This window comes from Buteo buteo, chromosome 9, assembly GCF_964188355.1.
Source record: "Buteo buteo chromosome 9, bButBut1.hap1.1, whole genome shotgun sequence".
Lineage (NCBI taxonomy): Eukaryota > Metazoa > Chordata > Aves > Accipitriformes > Accipitridae > Buteo > Buteo buteo.
In genome coordinates, this window is record NC_134179.1 from 44,438,189 (window position 1) to 44,456,121 (window position 17,933).

General features: G+C 67.7%; 4 protein-coding genes across 9 annotated transcripts; 3 read left to right on the top strand and 1 right to left on the bottom strand.

Annotated features, from left to right (window-relative positions):
* The first annotated feature begins 529 nt into the window (after positions 1 to 529).
* On the top strand, positions 530 to 3,225 carry SCRN2 (secernin 2). Of its 2 annotated transcripts, none has more exons than XM_075036912.1 (9): positions 530 to 585; positions 970 to 1,141; positions 1,241 to 1,422; positions 1,510 to 1,709; positions 1,789 to 2,004; positions 2,120 to 2,285; positions 2,397 to 2,604; positions 2,731 to 2,900; positions 3,000 to 3,225. In XM_075036912.1, the coding sequence occupies exons 2-8, from the start codon at positions 971 to 973 to the stop codon at positions 2,887 to 2,889; spliced, it is 1,302 nt and encodes a 433-aa protein (XP_074893013.1). In that variant the 5' UTR covers positions 530 to 585; position 970; the 3' UTR covers positions 2,890 to 2,900; positions 3,000 to 3,225. The 2 variants fall into 2 exon arrangements, with proteins under 2 accessions (XP_074893013.1, XP_074893015.1); XM_075036914.1 differs by having other exon boundaries at positions 2,427 to 2,604.
* Positions 3,226 to 3,304: 79 nt separating this feature from the next.
* Positions 3,305 to 6,548, bottom strand: LRRC46 (leucine rich repeat containing 46). Its single transcript, XM_075036915.1, has 8 exons — positions 6,290 to 6,548; positions 6,091 to 6,187; positions 5,888 to 5,996; positions 5,429 to 5,475; positions 5,130 to 5,239; positions 4,338 to 4,407; positions 3,849 to 4,009; positions 3,305 to 3,702 (listed from the first exon to the last, which is right to left on the bottom strand). Exons 1-8 carry the CDS (start codon positions 6,546 to 6,548, stop codon positions 3,305 to 3,307), a joined length of 1,251 nt encoding a protein of 416 aa, XP_074893016.1.
* A 258-nt stretch (positions 6,549 to 6,806) lies between these two features.
* MRPL10 (mitochondrial ribosomal protein L10) lies at positions 6,807 to 8,974 on the top strand. The gene is made up of 5 exons (XM_075036916.1): positions 6,807 to 6,879; positions 7,065 to 7,234; positions 7,611 to 7,775; positions 7,902 to 8,046; positions 8,316 to 8,974. Exons 1-5 carry the CDS (start codon positions 6,840 to 6,842, stop codon positions 8,564 to 8,566), a joined length of 771 nt encoding a protein of 256 aa, XP_074893017.1. The 5' UTR covers positions 6,807 to 6,839; the 3' UTR covers positions 8,567 to 8,974.
* A 488-nt stretch (positions 8,975 to 9,462) lies between these two features.
* OSBPL7 (oxysterol binding protein like 7) lies at positions 9,463 to 17,769 on the top strand. Of its 5 annotated transcripts, XM_075036920.1 has the most exons (24): positions 9,463 to 9,514; positions 10,513 to 10,714; positions 10,939 to 11,061; positions 11,213 to 11,266; positions 11,387 to 11,500; positions 11,593 to 11,712; positions 11,806 to 11,926; positions 12,012 to 12,115; positions 12,218 to 12,310; positions 12,421 to 12,550; positions 12,650 to 12,774; positions 13,020 to 13,100; positions 13,200 to 13,331; positions 13,801 to 13,891; positions 13,986 to 14,095; positions 14,192 to 14,266; positions 15,093 to 15,230; positions 15,305 to 15,368; positions 15,468 to 15,546; positions 15,657 to 15,801; positions 16,517 to 16,658; positions 16,751 to 16,877; positions 16,971 to 17,093; positions 17,280 to 17,769. In XM_075036920.1, the coding sequence occupies exons 2-24, from the start codon at positions 10,622 to 10,624 to the stop codon at positions 17,386 to 17,388; spliced, it is 2,493 nt and encodes an 830-aa protein (XP_074893021.1). In that variant the 5' UTR covers positions 9,463 to 9,514; positions 10,513 to 10,621; the 3' UTR covers positions 17,389 to 17,769. The 5 variants fall into 5 exon arrangements, with proteins under 5 accessions (XP_074893021.1, XP_074893018.1, XP_074893023.1 ...); XM_075036917.1 differs by having other exon boundaries at positions 13,986 to 14,266; XM_075036922.1 differs by lacking the exon at positions 15,093 to 15,230.
* The last annotated feature ends 164 nt before the right edge of the window (positions 17,770 to 17,933 follow it).

The following is a 17,933-nucleotide window of genomic DNA, read 5'->3' on the forward strand; positions in this document are numbered from 1 at the left end:
CGACCCCCCCCCATCTCCACCAAGGGACCCAGACATCCAGCACCCCGACCCCCACCCTGGCCACGGGTGTCCAGAGCTGCTCGGGATGGGGATGCAGGAGGGTGCTGGGGGGGGGGGGGGTGACCGAGTTGAGGACCAGCTGACTACCCCCCCCCCGAGGGTCGCATCCTGACCTGGCCTCACACGCCAGGACGGACACACACCGGGCGGACACCCAGGGTCCCCCCCCCTTGCTGCGGGCAGGGTGCTGCCCGGCAGGTCTGCCTGCATACCGCGGGGCGGGCGTGCCGAGTGGGGTGCTGCCCACGGGGGATGCTGCCCACGGGGGACTCTGCCCCCCCCACCTCATACCCGAATCCCCCGTCCCTGCCCCACGGGGGGGGGGTGGGTCCTGGGACCCCCGTCCCCGGGCTCCACTGGGCTCCGGTCCCCCCCCACTCCCGGCCCCACGGAGGTGCCGGTGCCGGTCCCCGCTCGCTGCCGCCGTGCGGCCTCCGGCCACGGGGCGCCGCCGTCGGGACGGGACGGAACGACGGGACGGGACGGCGGAACCGGGCGGTGGCGGCGGTGCGGGAGGAGCGGCAGGTCCGTGGGGCCGGGACGCGGGGGTGGGGGTGTCTCTCGGGAAGGAGATTTCGGCGGGGGGGGGGGTGGGTGTCCCGGGCGGGGGTCCCGTCCGCGGTCGGTGCAAGAGGTCCCGGTTACTGGGGCTGCGCGGGCGGACGGCTGCGGTCGGTGCAGAGCTGCGGGGTGCCGGGGCAGGAGGTGCCCCCCCCGGTGCCTGATGTGTGTCCCCCCCCCAGATCCAGGGACCACGTCATCCCCCCAGCCGCGTCCCCCAAACCCCCCCGTCTCCCCAGCCCCAAAGGGACCTTGGGGGACACATCCAGGACAGGGACAAGGGGGTGACATACCCTTCGGTGCCCCCCCCCCACGGCCCCCCCCCCCCGGCCCCTCCGCCCGGTTTAGGATGGCGGAGCGGGATCCCACGCCCTCGTCCTGTGACTGCTTCGTGGCGCTGCCGCCGCACACCGCAGCGCCCGTCGTCATCTTCGGCAAAAACGCTGACCGGCCGCGTCACGAGGTCCAGGAGGTTGTCTACGTCCCTGCTGCCGTCCACCAGCCCGGGGACAAAGTCCAGGTGAGACCGTGACGAAGCCGAGCCGGCCATGGGGGACGGTGCACCGAGTGCGCCAGGTCTCAGCTCAGCCCCTCTCTGTGTGTGTCCCCCCCCCGACAGTGCACCTACCTGGAGATCGAGCAGGCGGAGAGAACCCACGCGGTGGTGCTGAGCCGTCCTGCCTGGCTGTGGGGTGCCGAGATGGGTGCCAACGAACACGGTGTCTGCGTGGGCAATGAGGGCGTCTGGACCCGTGAGCCCCTGGGGGAGGACGAGGCGCTGCTGGGGATGGACCTGGTGAGGTGAGGACAGTGTCGTGTGTGTCCCCTGCCCCGGCCACCCCGTGCCGTCACCCACCGCTGGCCGACGGGGTGCTGCCGGCGCGGCAGGCTGGGTTTGGAGCGGGGCAGTTCTGCCCGGGAGGCCCTGGAGGTGATGGTGGCATTGCTGGAGCGCTACGGCCAGGGTGGGAGCTGCAAGGAGGAGCCGGTCCCCTTCGTCTACCACAACACCTTCCTGCTGGCTGACCGCGTCGAGGCCTGGGTGCTGGAGACGGCTGGCCGGTACTGGGCAGCCCAGCAGATCCGAGGTGAGCGGGCTCTGGTTGTACTGGGAGGATGGGGAGCCCTTTGTCCCCTCCAACCTGACCCCCTCTCCGGCCTTCGCAGAGGGCAGCCGCAACATCTCCAACCAGCTTAGCATCGGGAGAGAGATCACGGCCGAGCACGCGGGGCTGCGGCAGCGAGCCCGCAGCCAGGGCTGGTGGAGCGGGGATGGCGAGTTCAGCTTCGCTGACGTCTTCTCCCTGACGCACCAGCCTGCTCGCATGGAGGCTGCCAAGGCCCGCTACCACGCCGGCAAGGAGCTGCTGCGGCAGCACGCAGGTGACAGGGACAGGGATGGCCACCAATGGCTCACCCTAGCATCTCCCCACTCCCCGTGGCCACAGCAGCTGTGGCTGAGCTGCCGGTGGTGACATGGCTCTGCCTCACCTGCCAGGTCACATCACGGCGGAGACGTTCATGGCCATCCTGCGGGACAAGGCCAGCGGGATCTGCGTGGACTCGGAGGGGTTCCGCACGGCAGGCAGCATGGTGTCCGTTTTGCCCCAAGACCCCACCTTGCCCTGCGTCCACTTCTTCACGGCCACCCCTGACCCCTCCAGGTGAGGACACCGGGGGGGACAGCCCTACTCTGGGGGTGATGGGGACGAGGCAGAGCTGTGCCCCGGGCTGAGTGTCCCCAGGGAGCAGCATCTTGTCCTTGTGCTGGCCAGCCCCAGGGCCCTGGTGCTCCTCTCCGACAGGTCTGTCTTCAAGCCCTTCGTCTTCGTTGCCGGCCTCAAGCCCACGCCGCAGGTGAGATCTCCCACCTTCCGCGACGACCCCGCCAAGCAGATCCCACGCTTCCAGAGCACGGTCGATCGGCGGCACGAGCTCTACCGCCGGCATCAGGCAGCACTGGAGCTGATGGAGAGGGACCAGGTACTGCAGACCCTTCCCCAGCCACTGCTGCCCCGGGACCCTCACTCTGCCCCCAGTGATGTGGGAGGCTGTCGAATTCCCTGAGGGTGCCCGGTCTCAGCTCTCCTCCCTCCTCGACACCTGCAGGAGCGGGGCCAGAAGCTCCTGCAGACACTGCGGGACCTGGAGAAGCAGGGCCTGGAGGGGATGAACGCGCTGCTGGGGGGAACGGTGGCCCCCCGCCCAGAGGAGCTGGCCGACCTCTTCTTTGACTGCGTGGAGGCAGAGATGAAGTTTTACACATAAACCCTGCGCAGGTGGGTGAACTCGGCACCCCCTGCAGCATTGCTCCTGCATAGGGAATGAGAAAACCTTCCCGATGCCTGGCCCCAGCTCCTTGCCTCCTCCCGCCACAGATCTGCCGCTGACGGCGTGGTGGGGAACAGCTTGACCGGCGTTTCCAGCCCCGCCTGGGGGTGCGGAGCCTTCAGACCCCTAACTTGTCCTGGAGGAATTGGCACTTTTGAGGGGTGGCTGTGGCCTGAAATGCGGATGCAGTGGAAAGGAGAGGGACGCAGAGTGGGATTTGGAGTCCTGCCCGCAGCCTGGCATGTCTTTTCCCACCATTAGGCAGAACTGCCTGTGCCCAGCCCCTCTGGGGCTGGCTGTGGGGCTGGGGGCTCCGTGGCAGACAGACGGAAGGTGTAGGAATAAAGAGGCTTTAATCCCAACCATGTGGTGCCATGCTGGTGTGGGGTATTCGGGGTAACTTCCTATTTTTTGCTCCTTTGGTGCGAGCCTTCTCCTCCAGAGCCTTAGTCCGGGGCTGGCTCCTGCCGGGAGCTTGCTGGGGCTGCAGGCAGGCGTGCTGCCCGCCAGGTCCTGGCAGGGGTGGCAGCCACATCCCCAGTTTCGCTTGGGGATGGGGCTGAGACCGCCTGGGTCCTGGGGTTGTGATGCAGGCTGCTCCCTTCCGGCCTGGGCTCAGCTGTGCAGGCGGCAGCAGCAGACCCCGACACTCCTGCAGCTCTTCCAGACGGGTCCGGTGTTCCTCCAGGGCCTCCCTCCGCCTCCGCCGCGAGCGCCCGGCCAGCTCCCGGTGCAGATCCGCAAAGAAATCTGCCAGAGACGGAGGGAGGGAGGAGAATTACAGGAGACCTGGCATGGCCACCAGAGCTCCCTGCCACTCCTCTCACCCTTGGGGACAGAGGGACCGGCCTGCTTAACCCCCAAGCATGCAACATGTCCTGCTTCCGTCTGGGCACCTTTGCCTGCAGTGAAAGGGCCGCTCGGCTCAGAGGGCGACTCGTCATCTTCATCCTCACTGCTGGAAGAGCCTCCTTCCTCCTTTTCCTCACGCACGCTGCCACGGACATGCTGGCCGTCCAGCTGCAGGAGGTGGGGCAGGGCTCCCACCACCAGCTCTCTGCAAACACCAAAGGAAGAGCAGACGTTCCACTGCCATGCAGCATGACCTCGGGGCTGGGAGTGCTTTGGGGTGGCACTGAAGCCCCTGGCACTGTGCCCCCCTGGCACTGTGCCCCCCCAGCACCACACCCCCCTGGCACTGCTCCATGCAGCCCACCACACAGACTGGCCTGGACAGAAGGCAGAGATTCAGTTTTCTGGGGTTTGGGTGGGGGGCTCAGGCTGCATTTGATATTTGGGGGGGGCTGTACCCTGCTGAAAGGCTTGTGTGGTTTGGGGGACTTGCTCTCCCCCTCTGCTCTCCCCCACAGTCTCCCCTGACCCACCTGTATCCATCCTGGTGGGTGCATTCGTTTCCCCTTAAGTCGAGGAGACGGAGGCTGCGGGGCAGCTCATCTGCAGAGACCAAAGGGAAGGCAGAAAGGTGCTGAGGCAGGACCTGAGCCCCTCTCTCTGCCAAACCCCCGTGCCTCCTATCTCCTGCAGCTCTTCACCCACTCCCGAGGTGACAGCCCTGCCGTGGGAAGGAGTCCCTCACCTCACAGGTGAGGAAACTGAGGCAGGGAGGGTGGGAACGTGTATCGCACATACTCCCATGTGAAAACTGAGGGGTTTCCCCTTCCCAGGCCATCACCGTTCCCTTTCTCACCCCTGTCTGCAAGCAGAGGGCCTGGTGCGACAACAGCAACACTACAGAGGAAGGGAGGGAGATATTATCCCTCTGTCCCTCCCTCTTCTGCCAAAAATCACCCACGGGAGGAGCCAACTGAAAGATGCACGAAGGCTTGTCAGGGCTGGAGCAGCTTTGCCATGAGGTTGAAATCCCCAAGTCTGATCTGAGCCACTGAAGTGTTCTGCCGAAGCAGGACACAAGGTGGAAGCAGACACCTGGAGTCTACCAGCAGAAGGGACGGCTCAAACCTGGCCACAGAGCTCCTCTGTTGTCATGCTGGAACACGCAGGCCAGCCCCAGGGTGGCTCTGCTGGGGCTCTGGTTGGGACCTGAGGGTCAGAGGCCCTGGCAAAGCCTGGAGCAAGGGTCTGCCGGCATTTCTCCGGTACCCAAGGCACTTCTCGGGCAGACCCAGACCATGTCCGGACCCATTCCTGCCTCCCACCTGGGTCCAGCGTCTGTATCTGGTTGTGGGACAAGTCCAGGACACGCAGGTGTCGCAGGGTCTGCAAGTTCTCCACTCTGCGGATGCGGTTTCCAGCCAGGGAGAGGAACCTGCAGAGCACAGGGAGGGCAGCAGTGTGAGGTGGGGGGGACGTCACGGCCCCCAGGGTCAGAGCCAGCAGCACCAGGCTGTCAGGGGCTGCAACTCAAACCCCCCCTGGCTCTGCCAAGGGAAGGAGGGAGCCCCACTCTCCTCTGACCATGGAAAGAGATCTCCTTGGGGGCAGGAGCTGCCCATACCGCAGGTTGGGAAAGCAGCCCAGATTCTCAATCTTCTCAATTTGGTTCTGGAAGAAAAAAAAAAAGCAACACGTTTTTCTACTGCATGAAAAATCAGATTTTGGAAGCACCCCAGGATTGCTCCAGCCTCACAGGGGCAACAGGATGTCGCACCATTGCCATGGGAGCTTTATGGAGAGAGTATGGGGCTGCGATGGCACGGAGAGCCTGGCAGAGTTCAGGAAGACCCTAAGGCTCCTCATGTGGATTTGAAAAACACCAAATAGCTGATGCCAGACCCTCACTCGAACTCTGTCCATGACATTGTCATCAGAGGGGACTGCTGCCAGCCCCTCTGGCCATGCAGGGAGGCAAAACCCCGGAGCAGAACTTGGGGTGTTTGTGGTCCCCCTTGAGGTGGCCTTTACCCCCAGGACTAGGGCTGATCTCCACTGCCCCTCACCTGCCATAGTACCTTACCTGCTGCAGGTAGAGGCTGTGAATCTCCCGCAGGCTCTGGAGCCTCCCGATAGCACAGATGTTCTCCCGGTCCAAGCGGACGGTCGAGGGGGACAGCAGCTCCACGGATCTAGAGGAAGGGGGGTGCTCGGGGTGTCCTTTGTGCCCACAGACCCCTCCCTGCCAGCCTGGGTGGTGAAGGTGCGCTCTGTGCAGATTCTCACCGGCTCTCTGGGTGCCGGGGCTCCACCAGGCGAGGCAGGTTCCTCATGGTGATGAGGCTGTCGGTGAGGGTCACCCCCGGGGACGTCTGCTCACAGCCTGTGGGAAACCCAAGGTGACGGGGCCCAGGCCAGCAGGGTCCGGCTCCCTGTACCGTCCCAGGCTGATGCACGTAAGCAGGCCCCACAATGGTTTACTCACCCCCAGGCAGGGTCTCCCCCTGCCCAGCCATGGTGGGGTGCTGTCCCGAGTCTTTGTCCCTTCCTTGGGCCCTTGGGTGGGTGTGTCGCGGGGGCTGGGCCGACCCCACTGCTCTCTGCAAGGAGAAGGGTGCTGAGGCGATGGGGGGCAGAAACCCGCGGACTGGGGGGGTCGGTGGGGACGGGACTGCCGGCCTGGGGGGGATCAGTGCTGGGACTCCCAGGGGGGGCAGAGAGACCCCAGGGCCTGGTGGGACCATGGGGCTGGGATCCTCGGGCTGGGGCCGGAGGTGGGGGGGGGGGTGTCACCGGGCACCCCGAGCTGGGGGGCACAGAGACCCCCGGGCCGGGGCCGGGGCCGGGCTCAGGCGGCGCCCGGGGGCCGGCGGGGCGCAGGCCGCAGCGTGCCCGTTGCTAGGAGACGGGCGGCGCCGGAAGGGGCGGGGCGGAGGGTGCTCTCCCCCCTCCCGTTCGGCACGGCCCGTCCTTTCTGCGCATGCGCGCCGCCAGTCCGCCACCTCCCCACAAGCCTTTGCGCTCCCGCCGCAAAGATGGCGGCGCTGAGGGGAGGAGGCGCGCTATGGCGGCGGGGTGAGGGGCTCCTCACCGGGGTTGGGTGCCTCTGCGGGGCTCGGGCAGGGGCGGGCGGCGATGCCGGGAGGTGGCCTAGCGGGGGAGGGCGTGCATGCGATTCGGCCTGTCCTTGGCCGCTCCTCCGGGGACCCGGGGCCCTGGCGCCGGCCCTGAGCGCTGCCTTTGTGCCCCCCTCTCCGCAGGCTGGCTGCCCGCCTTGCAGCTCGTCCGCCACGGCTCCAAGGCGGTCACCCGGCACTGGAAGGCCATGCACTTCCAGCGCCAGAAGCTGATGGCCGTGACCGAATACCTGGCTCCGCGACCGGCCATCCCACCGCGCTGCCTGGCCCCCAGAAAAGAGAAAGTCGAGGAGGTAATTTTCTGGCGTGTGGCCGTTGTGGGTGTGCGGCTGTAGGGCCTCAGTGTCCGAGGAAACCGAGTGGCTTTGCACGCCCCGTGGGTGTGCTTTCCTCTGCGGATTTAATGGGGGGTCCATGGCTCCAGATCTCCAGGACAGCCCTGCCCCGGCCTTAGCCTGGCCAAGAGCTTTCAGGGGTGTTTGCTGCCCCTTTTCTTCATGTTGTGGGTGGCTGGGAGATGCCCCAGCTGGTAATCCAAGTGCTGGAAACGAGGTGAGTTCCCCATCTGTGGCAGCATCGCATGGCAGTAGGTCCATTTGCAGGGTCAGAATTGGGGGGAGGTGGCAGCCCCTGCCCCTGCGGCCCATCGCTGCCCCCTCCCTTCCTCAGGACAACGGTTATGCCCAGCTGTTACGGCGGCAGGTGGAGGAGGTGTTCCGGGACAATCGGATGATTGCCGTGTGTCAGTACAACTCCATGCCTGGCGAGGACATGGTGCTGATGAAACACTACCTCCGGAAACACAACATTGAGGTCAAATTCGTCCTGAATGAGGTAGGGGCAGAGCTGCTGGGGCAGATCCCCCTGTGGCTGGGGTGGGGGAAGGCAGATGAGTGCTGGGAACGACCACGTGTTGCCTGTTGGGGTGGAAAGCTGCATTTTAAGAGCTGTCTTCCCCAGATTATCAGACCCATGCTGTCACAGTCCAAGTACAAGAATCTCCTCCCTCTCTTTGTGGCACGCAATATCCTGCTGGTGAGCCCGGAAACGAAGGTGAAGGAGATGCTGCGGGTGCTGAAAGGAGTGCCACAGATCAACCTTCTGGGTGAGAACTTCCCCTGCATCCCTGTTAGCCGGTGTCGAGCTCAGGGCTCTCATCTGGCACTGGGGAGAGGTACTTCCTCCGGCATGGTCCACGCTAACGGAGCTGCATCTGTGGGATCGCTGTTGTGTCCGTTAAAATGAAGGGATGGATGGCGAGGGGTGGAAATCCTGCCTGCAGGAGCAAGCCTTTCCTCGTGCGCCTGTGGAAGATGAAAGGGCTCTGGTTCTGGCACCCCATCTCCTGTCCTCAGCTCCGCTCCTTTCTTCCAGGCGCCTGCATCGACAACACCATCCTGAGCAGGCAGGGAGTGGAGAACTTCGCCAAGCTGCCCTCGCTGGAGGCCTCCCAGGGGCAGACAGTGGGTGCCCTGGCCCTCCTGCCCTCCCAGACGTCCTCCCTGCTCCAGGGTGGCTCCGCACACCTCACAGCTCTCCTGGATGAGCACATCCGCCGGCTGCAGGCTGGGGAGATGGGAAGCCCGGATGAGTCCACTCCTGCCCAGACCTCAGGGGCTCACTGACACTGGCCCCCCCTGGGCCCTGTGTGTTGGCCAGGAGTCTGCTCCTTCACTGGCTGCAGTCGGGCAGGGGGTGCGGGTCAGGGATCGAAGGTTTGGCCCCGGGTGGGCAGCCAGCGGTGGGACTGAGGGTCCTGCCGCATCACCGGCCTCTTCGGGGAGCCCTGGCCCTTCCCTTTGCTCCCCACACCCATGGCACCTGGGAGTGTCCTGGCTGCATTTTGGATGCTGTGGAGCCGCAGTCGGAGGCTCGCTGGGATCGGCTGGAGGAGGCAGAGCGCGGTGGGGAGGATGTCGGGTGCTCCAAGCCCCCACGCCCTCTGGAATGGGGTCAGCAATGGGGAGTCTGGCAGCGCTGACCGAGCTGTGTCTGCGGGATCGCTGTCCTGTCCATTAAAGCGTGGTGGTGGAGATGCCGGAGGCCTTGTCTTGGATTTGGGGGGGCGAGGGGGGGGTTCCTACCCCTTGATGCTGTAGGGAGAGGTGGGGAGCAGCTCTGGGGCTCTCCTGGAGCAGAGGGCAGAGTGATGCTGGGGGGGGGGGGGGGTGGATGAGGGAAATCCCAGGGTGAGGGGGGGGCCCAGGGTCCCCCGTGGGGTAGTGCCTTTCCCGGGGGTACCCGTGGTCCGGGTGGGCAGATCCGGTGGGCTGGCGCTGGCCGGGGGGAGCAGGCACAGCCTGGGGGAGAAACCCCCCTGCTCCCTGCGGGAGAGAAGCCATCCCGCCACCGGGATACCGGGGCAGGGGCTCCGGTTCTGTCCGTATTCGGGACGGGACGGAGTCCCGGTATCCCGGCGGACCACCGGTGCTAGAAGTCTCCGGTCCTCCACGGTGCAGGGGGCAGAGCCGAGCGGCTCCGGCCCGCCGCCTCCGCCTCCTTCCGTGTTCCGGTTCCTGCAGCCGCCGGGCAGGATGCGACCGGCCCCGGCTGCCCGCCAGCCGCCCGCCCAGGTGAGCACCGGGGACTCGGTGCTGGAGGTGGGGGGGAGGCTCCAGCCCCGCGCCCCCCCCAACCCCCCCGCCAGGACCCCGGCAACCGGATCAGGCCCCTGCAGCCCGCTGCTCCGGGGGGGGGGTTGACACCTGCGTGGGGCAGGCGGGGGGACACGGGGATGAGCTTTGCCCCACGCAGGGACGAGGCGGGGGGGGTGCGCCGGGTCGGGCTTTGTGCCCCCCCCCCCCCATCCCCCGGTGGGGGGCAGATGGGGCAGCTGGGGACCCCCGGGGGAACCGGCCCAGCCCGTGTCGGGGGGCGGGGGGGTCAGTCCTGCTCCCCGGTAACACCCGTGGGGGGGCTCTGCGGTCTCTGTCAAGCTGGGGAGGGTCGGGGCTGGGGGGAGCCGGGCTGTGGTTATCGGTGCGGCGGTTACCGGTGCTGGGGCTTGGCTGCCGTCCCGGGGTTATCCCAGGACCCAGCCGGGATGCCTGGGTACCCGCAAGGTGTATGGGGGGGGGGGCTTCCCCGTGCCTCAGTTTCCCCCTCCTGTAATTGAGAAGGGCAAAGGGAACACCTTACTGGGGGGGAGCATGGCCTGCCTCTGGGGTGCTGGGACGGACCGGGGCTGATCCTGACGTCTGTACCCCGGGTCGCTCTCCTGGCTGTGCCCACCGCGGGGTTGTCCCACGGTACCGAGTCCTCGGGGTGATGGAGCGGGGCGGCGGGGATGGACTCTGGACCCGCCGAGGCGGGTGGCGGGCAGGCGAGGGCCGGGCGACAGACGCGGTGAGATAAGGTTGGGTGGGTCGAAGGCTTCATCCTGCGCAGAAGCTTCTGGGTCCCAGCCGCAGTCATGTGCGAGGCTCCCTGCTCCTGGGGGGGCAGGAGGATCCCCCCCCACCCCTCGTCCCTGTGAGGGAAGGGATGAAGGTGTCTGGCAGGGCAGGAAACCTGTGGGCAGGGTGGGTGATGTTGTCCATGGACTCCTTGACGTGGCATCCCTTCCTCACAGTGGCACCCACTGCCCGGGCTGTGACAGCCAAGGTCGGACCCCCAGTCCCACAGCAGGGACGGGAGGGGGGGCTTGGCCTGGTCCCCCCATCCCCCTCTGCTTGCCAGCCATGGGCAGCCACGAGAAGGACTCGTCCTCTCCAAAAAGGGCCCTGTCGCGCTCCAACAGCACCGTGTCTTCCAAGCACAGCAGCGTTCAGCAGGTTGGGGGGCTCTGGGCTTGGGGCGGGGGGGGCTCAGCGGGATCCTAGTGGTGCACGCAGGCTGGCCTGGGGGTACCATGAGGCCTCGGGGGGCTTCACCCCACTTTAGGAAGGGTGATACAGAAATGACCCATCCTCTGGGGGTCCCTGGCTGGGGACAAGGCGGGGAGCACCCCGGTACCCCTGGTGCTGAGGGACCCCAATGCTGACCCCTGTCCCCGCAGGGCTCGGAGAGCTGGGAGGTGGTGGAGGAGCCGCGGACGCGGGGCAGCCCGGGCCAGGAGCCGCAGCGGCACGAGGGGTACTTGCTCAAGAAGAGAAAATGGCCCCTAAAGGGCTGGCACAAGGTAACGGGCAGAGCCAGTACCGGGAGCCAGCACCCAGCCGGTCCTGGGTGCTGTGCCCAGCCCTGGGGTGATTTGGCCCCCTGGATAGGGGGGCTGCAGGGACCGGTCTCTGCCCACACCCCCCGCAATAATCGTCCCTCTCTGTTCCCAGAGGTACTTCGTGCTGGAAAATGGCATCCTGAAATATGCCACCACACGCCAGGATGTGAGTGTGGGGCCAGGCTGCATCCATGCAGCCTCCCCGTGGGCTCAGGGTGGGGGAGACCCCATGGCCACTATGAAGAAGGGGGTCTTCGCCCTGACAGGCATCTCCGGGCTCCCCCAGGTCCTCAAGGGCAAACTGCATGGAGCCATCGACATCCGTCAGTCCGTCATGTCTGTCAACAAGAAGGCGCAGCGGGTTGACCTAGACACGGAGGAGAACATCTACCACCTCAAGGTGATGGTGGGGGCTGGAGCCGGGGCTGGGACTTGGATGGGGCTGGGGACATTGGGTCATGTCCCCCCCCCCAACTTGCCCCTGTCCCACAGATCAAGTCCCCGGAGCTCTTCACCAGCTGGGTGAGCAGCCTCTGCTCCCATCACCAGGGCGAGAGGCCCGAGCCCTGCCCCAGGGGGGGTCCCACGGGGAGGACCCCCACCAACGCGCAGGTGGGTGACACCTCGGGGTGACGATGCAAAGCAGTGTCGGGGCACGGGGCTCCTGATGGCAGCCCCGTTGGTGCCCCTTCTCCCCTGCTGCAGGGCCAGTGGACACGGATCCTGCCCTCGGGCAGCGCCCCTGCCCTCTCCACCCTCGCCAGCTCCCGGGACAAGGTGAACGCCTGGCTGAAGGACAGCGAGGGGCTGGAGCGCTGCTCGGCTGGTGAGCAGGACGGGAAGGGATGAATGGGATGGAGGGGATACCCTATCCCCCATCCCTGACCGGGCTCGTTCTGTGCCCGTCGCAGAGCTGTCGGAGTGCCAGGCGAAGCTGCAGGAGCTGACTGGCATGCTGCAGAGCCTGGAGGCCCTGCACCGCATCCCCTCGGCTCCTCTCATCTCCGGCAGCCAGGTAAGCGGGACAGCGGCGGGCACGGGAGCTGAGCATCGCCCAGCGTGGCAGCCCCCCCTTCCTGGGGAGGGTCCGGCTCCAGCCCCCTCCTCTTGCTTACAGCCCTCGGCCGCTGCGGAGAGGCCGAAGAAGGGCAGGAGAACCACCAAGATCTGGTGCACCCAGAGCTTCGCCAAGGATGACACCATCGGCAGGGTGAGGAGGAGCGGGTGTCCTGCCAAACTCTGCCGGCCGCTGGCTGAGCCGCTGCCCGGGGACGGAGCCCCCTGCGACCCTGCTGACCCCCATGTCCCCCCCCCGACAAGGTGGGCCGCCTGCACGGCTCCGTCCCCAACCTCTCGCGCTACCTGGAGCCGTCCCAGAGCCAGCTGCCCTTCAGCCTCCCCCCCGAGTACAGCCAGCTGCAGAGGAGCTTCTGGGTCCTGGCCCAGAAAGGTGGGATGGAGCAAGGGGGTGCTGAGCCTCGCCGGGGGTCCTGGTGGCGGCAGGGCGGGTGGTCGGGTGCCCGACCGCCTGCCCCGACTCTCCCGGCAGTGCACGGCTCGCTCAGCAGCGTGGTGGCCGCGCTGACGGCCGAGAGGGCCCGTCTGGAGGAGATGCGGCAGGCGCTGGACCGACAACGCTCAACCCCGCGCCCGGGCAGTGCCGGCAATGCCGGGGTGAGGGATTGCGGCGGGGGGGACCGAGCAGGGCTGCCCCCAGCTTTGGGTCCCACCAGAGCCTGGGGGTTGTTGCTGTTGGGGTGCCGGTGGGTGCAGCGAGTTGGCAGGGTCTCAGCCCGGTGCTGGGTGCCCGGGCAGCAGCGGGGTGATCCCCCCCCATCTCTGTCAGCCCCGTGCTGGCTGAAGGGGACAGGCTGGGGTGGGGGGGGGCGGCTCAGCTCAGCCTCCCCCTGCCTCCGCAGGCTGCCCTGCGCCGCTTCCACTCCCTCTCCGTCTCCTCCGACACCACCCTGGACTCCTTCGCCTCGCTGCACCCCGACGAGGTCAGGGGGGGGCTGGGATGGGGGTGGGTGGGTGGGTGGGCATCCAGGCGGCCCCCCCCCCCCCAGAGCAGGGGGCTGAGGCGGTGGCTGTCCCCGCAGCTGGACGCGCTGCCGGCCAAAGGCCGGGAGCAGCAGCTCTCCAACCGCAGCATCGTCTCGCTGGCCGACTCGCACACCGAATTCTTCGACGCCTGCGAGGTCTTCCTCTCCGCCAGCTCCTCTGAGAATGAGGTGGGGCCAGGGGCAGTGGTCTCCTGGCATTGGGGGGGTGCTCTGCAGACACCCCCCCCCCGCCATCCCCTTTCCCTTGTTTCTGTGGGTTCATCTCTCCCTTCTCTCTCCCCCATCCCCTCCCCATTAGCCAGCCTGGGAGCAGCCCCCCTGGCTCCCCGTATCCCCACCAGCCCCTCTATCTCCCCTGGTCCCCACATCCCCCTCAACCCCCTGCAGCCCCCCCACTCCGGGTGCTCGGGGTCTCTGCAGTCTCTGAGCCCCCCCCCCCAACTCCCCCCACCCCCTCCCCATCCTGCCCCCCCAGCCCATCCCAGGTACCCAGCTCTTGTCCCATCCTCCCGGGGAGCGGGGGCCCTGCCCGGTACAACCCCTCCTCCGGTGCGGTAACCCCCAGACACCACCCCCCCGCCCCCCCCCCCCAACCTGGGACCCCCAAAGCCACCGACAGTCCCCCACGCGTCCCCAGCCTTCGGACGATGAGTCGTGCATCAGCGAGGCCACCACCAGCGCCTGCGAGGACACGGCTGAACCAGGGGGGCCGGGTCGTCCCCCGACAGGTACAGCAAGGTGGGGGGGGGGACACCGGTGATCAGCCCGGGGGCTGGTGATGGTGGTGCTGGGGGGGTCTCAGCCCCACCGCCCGCTACCCAGCAGGAGCAGAGGGTCCGGGGATTCCGGTGGAACCGTCACCGCTTGAATTACCGGGCCCGGATCTACGGCGACGTAGCTGCCTGCCCGCCCCCCCCGCCCCCCCGGGAGACGTGAGTTTGTGGGGTCTCTTGCGGAGCAGCGTGGGGAAGGATCTGTCCCGCGTGGCGTTGCCCGTACAACTCAACGAACCGCTCAACACGCTCCAGCGGCTCTGCGAGGAGCTGGAGTACAGCGCGCTGCTGGACCGCGCCAGTCGCGCCCGCGACCCCCGCCAGCGCCTGGTGAGATTTTGGGGGGGGGACAAGGGGTGTCGGGGGACACGAGGGACTCAGAGGCAGGGCGGGGGGGCATGGGGAAGTCGAGGGCACGGGGGATGTGGGGATTACGGGGAGGCTTGGGATGGTGGGAGGTTTGGGGGGGGGGCTCGGGGGACAGGGGGACGCTTGGGGACACGTGGGGCTCCTGGGACATGTGGGAGTGGGGGGGGGATGCGGGGCCGGGGACACAGGGGGGGTCAGGGGACATGGGTGAGGCTGGGTGACACGTGGGGGTCCTGGGACATGTGGGAGCTGGGGGGGATGCGGGGCCGGGAACACGTGGGAGGCTGGGGGACACATGGGGGTCTTGGGACATGTGGGAGTGGGGGGGGGGCTCAGGGGACATGGGGGACGCTTGGGGACACGTGGGGCTCCTGGGACATGTGGGAGCAGAGGGGATGCGGGGCCGGGGACACGGGGGGGCTCAGGGGACACGGGGGAGGCTGGGGGACACGTGGGGGTCCTGGGACATGTGGGGGGGGGGCTCAGGGGACATGGGGGGGTGGGGGACACGGGGGGGGCTCCTGGGACATGTGGGAGCGGGGAGGGGGCGACACGGGGCCGGAGGGGGGTAACACACGGGGGGGGGGGGGCTCAGGGGACACGGTGGGTCTGGGGGCACGGGGATGCGCGACGGCGAGGAGGCCACGCCCACAAGCGGGCGTGACCGAGGGAAACCACACCCACTCGGGGGAGGAGGGGCCTGTGAACGCCACGCCCCCCGAGGGGCGGAGCGCGGCGGCGCCCCGCCCCCGGCGCGGTGCGAGCGGTGCGGTGGCTGCGGCGGCAGGTTTACGTGGCCGCCTTCGCCGTGTCCGCCTACGCCTCCACCTACTACCGGGCGGGCAGCAAACCCTTCAACCCGGTGCTGGGCGAGACCTACGAGTGCGTGCGGCCCGACCGCGGGTTCCGTTTCATCAGCGAGCAGGTGGGGACGGGGAAAGCGGGGCGGGGAGCGGAGCCGGACGGGGCGGTGGCATGTCCCTTTTTTTTGTCTCCCAGGTTTGCCACCACCCCCCCATCTCCGCCTGCCATGCCGAGTCTGACAACTTCGTCTTCTGGCAAGGTGGGTGCTGAAGAGGGTGTTGGGATGGGGGGGGAGACACACACAAGAGAGGGGGCCGGGGGGGTCTCACCTCCTCCCACCGCCCCCCCCCCCCCCCAGACATGAGGTGGAAGAACAAATTCTGGGGCAAGTCCCTGGAGATCGTCCCCATGGGCACCGTCAACGTCCAGCTGCCCAGGTGAGACCCCGGCCCCGGCAGGTGGCCCCCCCCCCCGCCCCGCCACCCAACCCCCCCAGGGCACCGCCCTGCCCTCCCTCCCCCAGCCGACGGTGCGGCCGTGCCCGCAGGACCGGGGACCACTTCGAGTGGAACAAGGTGACGACGTGCATCCACAACGTCCTCAGCGGCCCCCGCTGGATCGAGCACTACGGGGAGGTGCTGATCCGCAACACCCGCGACGCCTCCTACCACTGCAAGATCACCTTCTGCAAGGTGCGCCCTGCCCCGCCCTGCCCCGCCCTGCCCCGCCTCCACCTCTCACAGCCTATCCCCTGCTCTTAGCCCCTCCCCAGCCCCGCCCTTTAGTCCCTGGGCTCTGCCCATCCCATAGCTCCACCCTTCCCTCTGCTCCTGACTCCGCCCTCCATGGCATCACCGTTGCCTGGCCCCACCCCTTCGGATGTGGCCACACCCCTTCACCCACATGCTTACCTAAACACTGCATGTTGTTGCCCCGCCCCTTACCTGGCCCCACCCTTCTCCAATGGCCCCACCCTTTCCTAATAGCCCTGCCCTTTTCCCAGTGGCCCCACCTCCACTTAGGGCCCCACCTTTTCCCAATGACTCCACCCCATTGCTCAGGGCCCCACCCTTTCCCAGTACCCCCACCCCTCACTCAGGGCCCCACCCTTTCCGAATGACCCCACCCTTTCCCAATGACTTTGCCCCTCACTCAGGACCCCACTCTTTTCCAGTACCCCCCACCCCTCACTCAGGACCCCACCCTTTCCCAATGGCCCCACCCCTCACTCAGGGCCCCACCCTCTCCCAGTGGCCCCACCCTTTCCCAGTACCTCCACCCCTCCCTTAGGGCCCCACCCTTTCCCAATGACTCCCCCCCCTCACTCAGGGCCCCGCCCTTCCCCAACGGCCCCGCCCCTGCCCCACCCACCCCACCCAGCCTCCCCCCCCCCACCTGTGGCCGCAGGCACGGTACTGGGGCGCGGGGGCCAACGAGGTGCAGGGGGTCGTGCTGAGCCGCAGCGGGACGGTGGTGGAGCGCCTGGCCGGCAAGTGGCACGAGGGGCTGCACCGCGGGCCTGCGCCAGGGCAGTGTGTCTGGAGAGCCAGTAAGGACCGGGGCGGGGGTCGTGCTGGGGGTTTGGGGGTGATACCCCACCCTGGGGGTCTCAGCATTGTGCCCCCCTCTCCCCCTGCGCAGACCCCATGCCCCGCAACCACGAGAGAAACTACGGCTTCACCCAGTTTGCCCTGGAGCTGAACGAGCTCACGCCCGAGCTGCGGCGGGTCCTGCCTTCCACCGACACCCGCCTGCGCCCCGACCAGCGGTGAGCAGCACCCCCGTATCAGGGAGGGGGGAACGCTGAGGCTGCCCAGCTCATTACACTAATGGCGTGTGCGTGTTTCCCCTCCGCCGCCAGGTACCTGGAGGAAGGCAACGTGCCGGCGGCCGAGACGCAGAAGCGCCAGATCGAGCAGCTGCAGCGGGACCGACGCCGCGTCATGGAGGAGAACAACATCACGCACCAGGCTCGCTTCTTCAGGTCCGGCACGGTGCGGGGGGGGGCAGCCGGGGGGGGCTCCCGGGGCTGGAGTATGGGGCAATGAATGGGGCACAGGGGCACCCCGTGGCTCAGGGGGATGCGGGGTTCTCGGGGAATGGGGGGGGAGACCCCCCCTGGGGTCCTGAGGACTCCCCGGTGTGACACCCCCCCCACCCCCGTCCCCAGGCGGCTGACGGATGCCAACGGCAAGGAGTCGTGGGTCACCAACAACACCTACTGGAAGCTGCGCCTGGATCCCGGCTTCTCCCACCTGGACAGCGCGGTGCTCTGGTAGCGACCCCCCCCCGTGGGGTGCTGAGCCCCCCCCAGCTCATCACAGCAGTGGTGCCCAGCAGCGGGGCTGGTCCCCCCCAGCACTGGGGATGCAATGCCCACCCCCCTAGCCATTTTTGTCAGTGTTTAAGCAAAACTGTGATATAAAAGGCGGGGGGGGGCACGGGTAGTGCCTCCCCCTGACCCGGGGCAGAGCCTCGGGGCCAGCTGGGACACTTGGGGGCAGGGGCTGGCGGTGCCCCCCTGCCCTGGGGGCATAGGATGCCTGGGTCCCTGGCTCGCTGTGGGGGGGGTGCAGCAGGGGCCCCTGGGGTGCCCGCGGGCGGGCAGACCCCTCTGGCCCCCCCCAGGCTGTGCACAGGGGCTGCTCTAATAAAGACTGCAAAGAGCTGGGGTGTGCAGAGAGCTTCCTTCTCCCCAGCACCAGCCCTGGGGCTCAGGACCCCCTTCCTAGCTGAGGATGCCTGGATCCCCCCCCCGGTGGGGGGGGGGGACGGACGAACGAGTCCCTTAGCCCCCCCTGGTGCCTCAGTTTCCCTCCCACCT